At 39.7% G+C, this 11,735-nt stretch overlaps 1 protein-coding gene across 1 annotated transcript; it reads left to right on the forward strand.

The window, feature by feature from the left end:
- Positions 1-329: 329 nt before the first annotated feature.
- Positions 330-1,984, forward strand: LOC113854966 (scarecrow-like protein 8). The gene is made up of 2 exons (XM_027486341.1): positions 330-1,229; positions 1,355-1,984. The coding sequence occupies exons 1-2, from the start codon at positions 330-332 to the stop codon at positions 1,982-1,984; spliced, it is 1,530 nt and encodes a 509-aa protein (XP_027342142.1).
- Positions 1,985-11,735: the final 9,751 nt, after the last annotated feature.

Below are 11,735 nucleotides of genomic sequence, written 5' to 3' on the forward strand. Positions count from 1 at the left end.
CTTCTAATAAAAATTAATTAATAATATAAATATATCAACTTCTTTTTTTTACTTATAATATATTAACTATTTTTTACTATTGAAATAAAGTATATTTTGATCATATTTAAATATAGTATTATTTTATATAATATAATTTAATAAATCTGATATTAACTAATAACCGACAATATCTACAAATTCGAATCTGGGAGTAAGATCATAACAAACGCTAGCTATAAAAGAGTCACTGCATTTCCCATCTAATCTGTGACAAAAGCTTTGTGATCTGAATTCTGAACAAGCCCCTCAATCTTGTTCAAGAAAATCTATTTAGACACCGCAAAGACATGGACGCCGGTTTGACCGCTGCAGTTCCTCATGCACCCAACACAAACCCCAAGTACAGAACTCAAGTGCAACACCAAGAACAAGAACAAGAACAAGAACGACAAACTCTAACCCAGAAACGCAGGTTCGCTCAAATAGAAACCCACAACAACAACAACAACGTTAACAACGACGAGGAGTTGACAGGGACAGGACTTGGGTATTCTTGTTCTTGGGTTTCAAACGATAACAAGACGATGATGATGCATCAACGCTTAATGGAGATGGAAAACCAGCTTCTAGGAGAAAGAGATGACGAAGAAAGGGACGCGGCTTCGACGATTACAAACTCAGAAGTGTATCGGACAATGGAGAGGCTGATGGGTCCCACTCAAACTCCAACTCCCACACAGAACCAGAAACCATTGACATCATCGAAGCAATGGTTGATGGAGGCCGCATCCGCGATTTCACAAGGGAATTTGGATGCTGCGTCCAAGTTCTTACAAATCTTGGCGCTGAGATCATTTTCAAACCTCAATTGGAATGGGAAGAATATCACCAATTCAGATCAACGCTTCACGGCTTCCATGATTTCTGCCCTCAAATCTCGAATGCAACTTCCCCCACATCTGCCCCAACAACTGTTCTCTGTTGAACACGCCGAGTCAACACGTTTGCTGCTCCATCACTGCTTCTGTTTCAATGCAGCTGTCACGGCTGCAAATATCACAATCCTCCAATCTGCTTTTAACATTCAAAACCAGAAAGTCAATTTATCTGTCGTGGATTTCAATATTGGCAATGGCATGCAATACGTTCAACTGCTCCAATTATTGTCTGTAAACGTCAATGGGATGATCGCCGTCGTCAAGATCACCGCCGTCGTCTTCGCTGAGAGGAGTTTCAACATGTTAGAGGTACAAATTTAATTAAGTAAATAATTGGTCTATTTATGTCCCTGCATGAAAAAAGTGTAACTCTTAATTCAAGAATTGTTGTTCTTATCTCACCTGATTTATGTTTTAATTATTATTTTGAACAGACCATGGTTGGCCCAATGCTCAGACAACTAGCACTCGCACTCGGGATTGTTCTTCTATTCAACGTGGTGACACTCACCAGTGGAATCGCTGAGTTGACTCGCGAGTCGCTGGGTTGCGACGCAGACGAAAGGCTTTCGGTTAACTTCGTTTTCACGCTTTCTAAAGTCCCCGACGAGAGCGTTTTGGTGGGGAATCCGCGCGACGAGCTTCTCCGGCGCGTGAAGGCACTCGCGCCATGCGTGGTGACTTTGGCGGAGCAAGAGATGAACGCTAATACGGCGCCGTTTACAACTCGCGTGGCTGAGTCGTGTTCTTATTATGCCGCGCTTTTTGAGTCAATTGAGTCTTACGTGTTCACAGACACAGTGCGAGTGAAGATTGAAACGGGACTGAGTCGAAAGATAAACAACACGATTGCTTGCGAAGGAAGGAATCGCGTGGAACGGTGTGAGGTGTTTGGAAAATGGCGCGCACGCATGAGCATGGCTGGGTACGAGTTGAAAACCTCCACTGAGTCAATTTGTTACCAACTCGCTCCTCCCGAGGGATTCTCTGTCAAGTTGGATAACGGTGCCGTTTTCTTTGCATGGAAGGGAAAAGCTCTCACGTTCGCATCTGCTTGGCATTAAGCAACTTCACTCCCCATTTTCTTTTTTATTACTCTATACGTTCACTCTTTGTTGTTATAATATAAAAAACACATACTCATTAATAGTATTCGCTAATCATATTCTTATTGTATTATCTCACATTTAATCTGTTTGATACATACAAATTGCTAGCTTCCGAGTGTTTTTGCTTGCATGCATGGTTAGGTTAACTCTCTCTCTCTATATGTGTGTGTGTGTTGGGGGGGAGAATAAAATGAAGGCGTAAATATCAGGTCGTTGGACTTGCTGGATCGGTACTGTGTAGAGTGAGATTTTGATTGTATGGATGTTTTGTTCTTTGGTTTTCCACTGTTTGGTTGGTGGAAGTCCTGTGGAGACTACTATAAATCAATTGGTATTGAATGTGTGTAGGGTTTATCTGTTTCTCCTCATGTTTCAATTGCAACATTCCTAGCCAGATATGGTACTTGATACTTCTCTCTGAAGCCAATGAACCCCAAATGAATAGGGCTGTGAATAGCTGCATGTAGTGGCACGCTTGCAAACATGCCATATAAGTAGGAACACAAGGACCAGGTTAATAGTAAAACAAACATTATCATACAAAAAATCTGTCATGGAGAAAATCCCAAGAGCACCATTTAGAAGCAGTGGTCTTTCCATGATGCCAATTGTGTGAGAATCAATCACCAGTGACAGTAACGACTGTAAAGTCTCATTTTTGGAATAAATGGTTTATATTTTACTTTTAATTAGTGGTTTAATGTACTTAATTCAGTGTTTCTGTAATTTTATTTTATTTTATTTTAAAACATATTTTATTGTAATAATTTATATAATGTAATACAACCTCATTGAGTTTGTATCAAGCATAAAATGACAACAATTAATTCATTTGATCTATAGTTGCAATTTTACCTTAAAATTGTTAATTTTTTGCACTTATCACAGGTTGGATGTTATGACTACGATAAACATTTATTAGTGTTCTTGTTGAGGTTTGACGCTAATAAGCACACACATTTTGTTTTTCATATGTGGAGTGCACAGTCACACTTGAAGATTTAGCATTCCAATTAGCATTACGAGTAAATGATCCAACTATTACTAGATGCACGAAGGATTATGGTTGTGATATCTTGGCATCATGTGAGAATTGGCATCATGTGAGAATATGCTAATTGAAATTGTGCGGCCAGGAATAAGATGAAAGAAAATGAGATGAACCTTTCATGATTTAGTGCAAATTTTGAATAACATCGAGAAAATGATAATTTGGAGGCAATATTACATCATACTTCGATTAGTTGGATGTGACACTTTTAATTTTCTTTGTAAAATATATAATAATTTACGTTGAAAGAGGAGAATAAAATAAATTTTCATTCGAAATATACAATATAAATATGTGAGAATATTTAAACTTTTCGTGAATAAATCTTTTTGTAAGTTAACCAAAGTAATAAAATGAGAAAATAAATTATAATCTAAATACTACATTATACTGAAACATTTTAGGAGTATACATGTAAACAACATAATAATTACAGCTGTCAACAAATACAATATGACTCACAACATGTATTTACAATATCAAAATATAGACTAAGTCTTATGAGTAGTCTACATCTGCACTCAACACATTAAGAGCCCAGTCCTAATCGTAATCGCTATGTCAACCCTCTATCTCAGGTAGCTCTTCTAGTGTCAGGTCCTTGTTCTCTCTGAGGTCTCCAAAATCAGCCACGACCTCAACACATGTCATATGCTCAAAAGTATACCGAGTAGGTCTCCCAAACCAGTTGTGATCGTGGAAGGTATAAACATTATCTATAACTCTTAAAGGCTGAACAGTCCCTTGGTATATATAAAGACTAAGGGTATGGTGAATACGTCTATTTACGAGAAAATCAAAAGGGGCATTATAATTTATATTTACCTCTGCAGTCCATACATTATTTAGCTCCTCTCCACAATCTATACTAAAATTAAAATAACAAAGGCATTGATATTCTCTAAATACATATTTCATTCTACAATGTATAGAATAGTCTACTAATCTAATATGCTTTTGGGGTGCTGTCATCCTTGTTTCCTGAAATATTTCATTAGACATAACTTAATCTCCTTGACTAACATCACAACATAATTATAATCATAGAACAAAAGAAAACTTAATAATATCAATCACAACACAGTATATCAACGATTCTCACATAATCACGTATACATATATTTCATCATAAGTCATTATATTTATCTCTTTCAATTACGTACTTCTAATGCACTGTAATCACAGATATACAATGCCTCTAGCACTTCTTGAGGTCTTATACATCTAGGTAAATAGTCGTCGGTTAGCCTATCCACACGAATACAACGTATACAATAATGGATCTCTTAGCAAAAGTATAGTTAAGAGTTTAGTCAAGAAACGAGTGTGAGGCCATGTGACGTATTTGCTCCAAAAAAGAGTGTATACACATACACAAACGTCGCTCACCACTCTATCCTTTCCCTAAATTTTCACATCGTCTCCAGACTCTATACTCCAAGTATATCTTTGTAACTATTCACACTAGTTCATTTCATCACTTTATATTCATCCTATATTACTATTTTATATCATTCTTACTATTCAGTTAAAAGATCGTGCTTAGTAAAGCACTTACAGACTAAGTTCACAACACATTATGTTTCTAAAATATAGTTCTAATATTTAAAGTCAGTCAATCATGCGTCATTAATCATTCACCATAATCACATATTCAACCACAAGATCATATTTACGCATAACATCTCTAGAGAAATTCTTCACATGAATCACAGAAATATTGCACAAACATTAAGATTAACCAATATACATCACCAATATTCATCATAACAATAATATTGTTATGAACATCTATTTCCACACAAGAAACACATAATAGTACTCATATAAACAAAAATATTTGCTATGTTCTAAGAATAAAATAAAGCTCTTCTTACCTCAATGAGGTGATTTAGGAAAAGATTGGTGAAAACTATCCTTTAAAGAATAGAAGTTTTCTTAGAGTTACCCAGATTAGACATCCAAGTTTGGATTCGAGGAACAATCAGAGTTTAAAGGAGTTTTATCTAAGGAAAGAAAGTAAGAGCTTAGAGAGAGTTGAGAGAAAACGTAGAAATAAAATGTAATGAAGTTTTTATTCTGGAAATCTTTTAAATACCCTTCAGATCTCGCACGCTCTCACTTAAGCGAGGTCATCCTCACTTGGGTAAGCCCTTTCTCACTTGGGCAAGAAAACTAGACAGTGGTTCCTCAAGTTTTTTCTAATATTCTCATTTAAGCGAGGATCATTTTCACCTAAGCGAGAAAGGGTCCAGAGAGTTGGCCATTTTCTCCTGTGAGTCATCGCCTGAGCGACTCATCTCGCCTGGGCGAGATCTCTTCTCACCTGAGTGAGATCGCTTCACGCTTTGACGAGAGGACAATTAGGATGAGTTTATCTTATCTTGCTTAAGCAAGAATACTCTGAAACCATGTGGTTCTGGATACTCAATCTCGCTTAAGTGAGATCCCCTACACCAAACCTCCATTAGAAACATAAATTGGTCACAGAGAATTGAATTAAATCCAGAAAATGCAATAAAAGAAATTAAATTGAAATTGGATTAAATAAACGAATTACACCGAGAAAAGAATTAAATCCAGAAAACAAAAATAAAAATGAAAACAAAAATGAATGCAAGGAAGAATGAATGTGAATTAAAAGAACGAATGCAAATTAAAAGAACGAAGGAAATTAAAAGAACGAAGACAAATAAAAATGAAGGCAAGTAAAAACAAAACATGAATTAGGATTAAAACCGAAAAACACAAACACGAACTAGGATTGTTATACTGAATTTGCCTGAACCTTGAATGCAAAAGAAATCAATTAATCAACCGATCAATCTTACACTCAAGAATAAAAATCAAATTCAATCAAATTATGCATGCACAAATCTTAATAAAGAATTGTGAAAAAGCGAAAAGACAAACTCGGAGCGATCAATCGATGTTTCAATCCGTGTTTGAGATGAGATGATTCGGGAATTCAACCAAACTACGTAAATAATTACGGATACACGTCTCTCATTCTTCTCTCTATCTCCCATATGGCATCTCCTTCATCACTTCAGTTCCATATTACCTTCACCAATGAGATGTCCTTGCCCCCAAGCTATTTAACACGGTGATCAGCAATTTTCACTGGGTACACGTCGTATGACAAATCTTCTCTCAGTTGAACCAGGTCAAAATTAATCACATGGGAAGGATCCGGCACATATTGCCTAAGCTATGACACCTGGAACACCGGATGTAGATTCGAAAGATTTGGAGGCAATGCTATCTGATACGCAGCAGGACCAATTCTACTCAGCACTTCAAATGGCCCAATGAACTTAGGACACAACTTTCAAGATTTTAGAGCCCTCCCAACTCCGGTCACAGGTGAGACCTTCAGAAACACATAGTCCCCTACTTGGAACTCCAACGGTTTCCTCTTCCTATCATAATAACTCTTTTTTCGATCCTGGGCAACCTTTATTTTATCTCTGATCATTTTGATCTGCGCATTCTGCATTTGGATCATATCTGGCGCACACAGAGTTGCCTCTCTGGTTTCATACCAACACAACGGAGTTCTGCACCTCCGCCCATACAAGGCCTTAAACGGTGCCATTCCAATACTAGCATGGTAATTGTTGTTATACGTGAATTCCACCAGAGGCAGGCACTCTTCCCAAGTTCCCTGCTGCTGAAGCACACAAGCCCTTAACAAGTCCTCTCGGGACTAGATGGTCCGCTCAGTCTAACCGCCAATCTATGGGTGGTAAGCCGAGCTCAGTCTCAATCTAGTCCCCAACGCCCGTTGCAAGCTCTCCCAAAACCTCGAGGTAAATCTCGGATCTCTATCTGACACTATACTAGTTGGCACTCCTGCAGTCTAACTATCTCTCTCACATACAATTTCGCAAGTCTTTCCAATTTATACTTCATGTTGATCGGGAGAAAGTGTGCAGCCTTGGTTAACCGATCCACTATCACCCAGATGGCATCATGGTTATTTCTAGTCTTAGGCAACCCAGAAACAAAGTCCATGGAAATACTATCCCATTTCCACTCAGGGATCTTCAACAGCTATAACAACCCAGTAGACGCTGGTGTTCTACCTTCGTCTTCTGGCAAGTTAGGCATTTAGCCACATATTCAGCCACGTCTCTCTTCATACCATTCCACCAAAAACTCTTTCGGAGGTTCTGATACATTTTAGTTGCACTGGGGTGAAACTAGTCCTTCTCTTATGCGCTTCCTTAAGCACCATCTATCTCAGCTCATCCACTTGAGGAATGCACACTCAGTTCTGGAACTTAATCACTCCGTTCTCATCATGGTGGAACTCCAAGTCCTTCCCCTCACCTTTTCTGTCTCATCATGTCTTACAGGAAGGCATCTCCCTGCTGAGCATCTCGAATGTACACCAAAAAGTCGTTGTGAATCGTCATCGCTCCAAGATACAAACTCCCCGGCCTCACCTCTATGGCCAAATTCATGTCTCAAAATTCCTCAATTAACTTCATTTCTTTCACCATCATTGCTGCCACGTGCAATAATTTTTGGCTAAACGCATCGGCTACCACATTTGCCTTGCCAGGGTGGTAAGACAATATAAAGTTTTAGTCCTTGAGGAATTTCATCCATCTCCTCTGCCGTATATTCAGTTCCCTCTGGTCAAACAGGTACTTCAAACTTTTGTGGTCACTGAACACTTCAAACCTTGCTCCATCTAGGTAATGCTTCCATACCTTAAGAGAAAAAACCACCGCAGCCAACTCTAGATTGTAAGTCGTATAGTTGACTTCATGCGAGTGCAACTGCCTCGAGACATAGGCGACCACTCGCCCATCTTGCATTAAAACATAACCAAGTCATTGCCTAGATGCATCACAATACAAATCAAATTTTCGCTTTGGGTTGGGCAGCGCTAATACCGGCGCCGAAGTCAACCTTATCTTCAACTCCAAGAAACTAGCTTCACACCCTTTGGTCCACTTGAACTCCTTTCCTTTATGGGTCAGTTTCGTTAAGGGCAACGCTATCTTAGAAAATTCCTTAATGAATTTCCTATAATAGCCTGCCAATCCGAGAAAATTGCACACCTCTATCACATTTGTCGGCCTCGGCCACTTAGCCACTGCTTCCACTTTTGCAGGGTCTACCATGATTCCTTCCTTCGACACTACATGTCCCAGACATTGGATCTCCGACAACTAGAACTCACACTTGGAGAATTTCGCATACAGCTGTCTCTCCCTTAAAGTTTGCAAGACAATCTGTAACTGCTCGGCATGTTCTTTTTGAGTCTTTGAATAAATTAGGATGTCGTCAATGGACACCACCACAAACTTATCCAAAAACTCGTGGAAGATCCTGTTCATGTAGTCAATGAACACCGCAAGCGCATTGGTCGCTCCAAACAGCATAACCAAGTACTCGTAGTGACCATACCGTGTCCTAAACGTCGTTTTAGGTATATCTTTATCCTTTACTCTGATCTAATGATACCCCGACCTCAGGTCAATCTTTGAGAATACTGCTGCTCCTCTTAATAGATCCATCAAATCATCGATCCTTGGAAGTGGATACTTGTTTTTTACCATCACCTTATTCAACTACCGGTAATCCACACATATCCTCATGCTTCCATCCTTCTTCTTCACTAAGAGCACTGGTGCTCCCCATGGTGACACACTTGGTCTCACAAACCGTTTCTGCAATAGGTCTTCCACTTGCTTCTTGACCTCTGCCAATTCCACCGGTGACATCCTATAAGGCACCACAAAATTGGGCTTGCTCCTGAAATGACGTTGATAGCAAACTCTATCTCCCTCTCAGGTGGCAGCTCGGAAACATCTTCGGAAAATACTTCCAACAAATCCTTTACCACTGGAATATACTCTGACTCTACCACGCTTTCGGCCTCCATCGAAAACATCACCATAAAGGCTTTGGCGTTCACCGTGTTCTCCCATGCACCTTGACTCATAAGTCTTGGGGCCTCAGTCATTGCTGCACCGAAGATCAAGGTCTTCCATCTACAATCCAGTAGTACATGGTTGGCAGCCAGCCAATCCATTCCTAGAATCACATCTAATTGCAAAAAAGTTAAACAAATTAAGTCCACCTCAAACTCCCTACCATGTACCATTATTGAACACCCTAGGCATACCCATGACGTCACAACCGGCTTACCCGTAGGGGTAGTCACCACCACATTACGCGGCAATTCAGTTACATACAAATTCAAACTCCTCACACAGTCTACAAACACAAAAGAGTGCGTAGCACCCAGGTCAAACAACACATCAAGAAATCTGCCTTTAATTACACATTTACCTCGGATCAGTTCCTCTGATTGTGAAGCCTCTGCCCCACTCATAGCAAAGACTCTCTCGGGGATGCTTGGCTTCAGCCCCGTGCTCGGCCCCCCTCTTGACTCAGGCCTCTAAGCCGTACTAGTACTGCCACTCCTCTTAGCGGCCCAGCACACATCAGCAGTGTGTCCCGACTTTCCGCAGTTGCCACATGTTGGCCGTGGCTATAGGCAGTCCCTCACCATGTGTGGCCCTTCACACCTGAAGCACTTGAGTGGCCCTCTGAAAGAGCTTGATCCTGAACCACTCCCACTGTTCTTCTCTTGAGATGAACTCCCTCAAGACTGAGAGCTGTTTGAACCCGAGTACGGTCCCCTAAAGAACCTAGGAGGTCTTCTATCTTGCCTCACTGGGCTGGTTCTCCTAGTGTCCACCATCTTCCTCTTGAGTTAGCCTCAAAGATTGTACTCTTACTCACCAGAGTGGGCAAGTTCATCAGTTGAAACACACTAACCGCAACTCAGATGTCCGACCTCAATCCATGCTCAAACTGAGCACACAGATCCTCTTCTCCATCACCATGCTGATAATGAGGTCAGTACTTCATCAGCTCCTGGAACTTAGCTGCATATTCCCCCACAGTCATACTTCCTTGCTTCAGTTCAAGGAACTCCCTAACTTTCGGCTTCCTTAGTCTCGGGGAAAGTAGTTCCCTAGGAAGATGGTCTTGAATGCCTCCCACTGGATGTAGCTATCTTCCTGTGACAGGGTCTGACCGGTAAACCTCCACCAATCCTCAGCCTCCCCACACAGCAAGTAGGTGGCATGGGCAACCTTGTTCTCCTCACGGCACCTCATTGCATTGAAGATCTTCTCCACATCAATCACCCACTGTTGAGCTCTTTTGGGGCCGAATCCACCCTCAAACTTTGGAGGATCATGCCTAGTGAAGGCAGATAACCCTCGATACTCAGTCAGCTCTTCACCTTGATTATGCACCATGGCTTCCAGAATCTGAGCCACGCGTTCCATGAGATCATTGGTGCCTCTAGCTCCTCTACCTCTACCTCTACCAGACATATTCAATCTAGCTTCAACAAGTTAGTAATCACATTCCAGCACATTAGATCAATTTATATATTATAATTCAGGCAAACAAAACAATCAACACTTATCTTGGACGCTTCAACCTGATACCCCAGTCCGATTTGGATGAACTACTCTGATACCAAAATTGTAACACCTTAATTTTAATTTCAATTAAATAATAATTTCACAAATTCGAATAACTAAATTTTCATAAGATATTTCAAAATAACAGAAGGGTTACAAATTAATATCAAATAACTCCTACAAGACTAGTTCAATTATAACATTTTCAAAATAAAAATTAAGTCCTATAACAGTCCATCCGTCCCTTCACTGAGTCTATTGTTGATCGTCTTGATTACCTGAAAAATGAATGTAAGGGTGAGTACTCTACACTACTCAATACACAACTATCATAGAGTCTCACCTTGCCTATACTTCACGCAAAGTACACATAAACAGTATTTTCATTTCAATTTGTTGCTACAGCGAGATATTCTTGCTACAGCGAGAAGGCGACAGACGCATGCCTTTCACCCAGGGTCCTCTCTCTACAGCGAGACATCTATCGTTACAGCGAGAATACCCTGCACCATAACTTAGCCTATTTTCCTTCAGTCTAAACCAGCCACAAACTCATATCATAATAAGGTCACATACGTATATTTACATCACTATCAAGTAAATCAACACACATATGAATATATATATATATATATATATATATATATAATTTAAACAACATTACAAAATTGGGGCGTTACACGACACATCCGTATGAACAAGATAAAATGGAGAAGTGCTCATTTTACTGTTAACAGGGAAAAGTACACGTTTATGTTTGGCAAGCTCACACACCTCACAATGAAGACACTCTATATTTAAATTTTTAAACAAGGAAGAGAACAATAACTTTATGACTCGAAATGAAGGATGTCCCAAACGTCAATGAAACAACTGAACTTTTCCTTTGTTGGTCATGTAGGACTCAGATATCAAAGAGTGACTCTTGATTGGCAGATTCAAATCTTCCATGTAGTAAAGGCCATTCCATTCTCTAGCATGTCTAATCATCCTCTCCAATTTCTTGTCATGCAATATATAAGAGTTGCTATGAAATACAACATTATGTAAGAGGTCCTTTGTAAGTTTTTGGATAGATATCAGATTTGTGGACAGTTTAGGGACATGGAGGACATTTTTTAGTGTTATAGTCGGGGTTATTTGGACATCTCCTTGTCCAGCTGCAGTTATAAGGGTTCTATCAGCTATGAAA

The sequence above is a fragment of the Abrus precatorius genome, unplaced genomic scaffold (assembly GCF_003935025.1).
Source record: "Abrus precatorius isolate BTA unplaced genomic scaffold, Abrus_2018 Scaffold1, whole genome shotgun sequence".
NCBI classification, from domain to species: Eukaryota; Viridiplantae; Streptophyta; class Magnoliopsida; order Fabales; family Fabaceae; genus Abrus; species Abrus precatorius.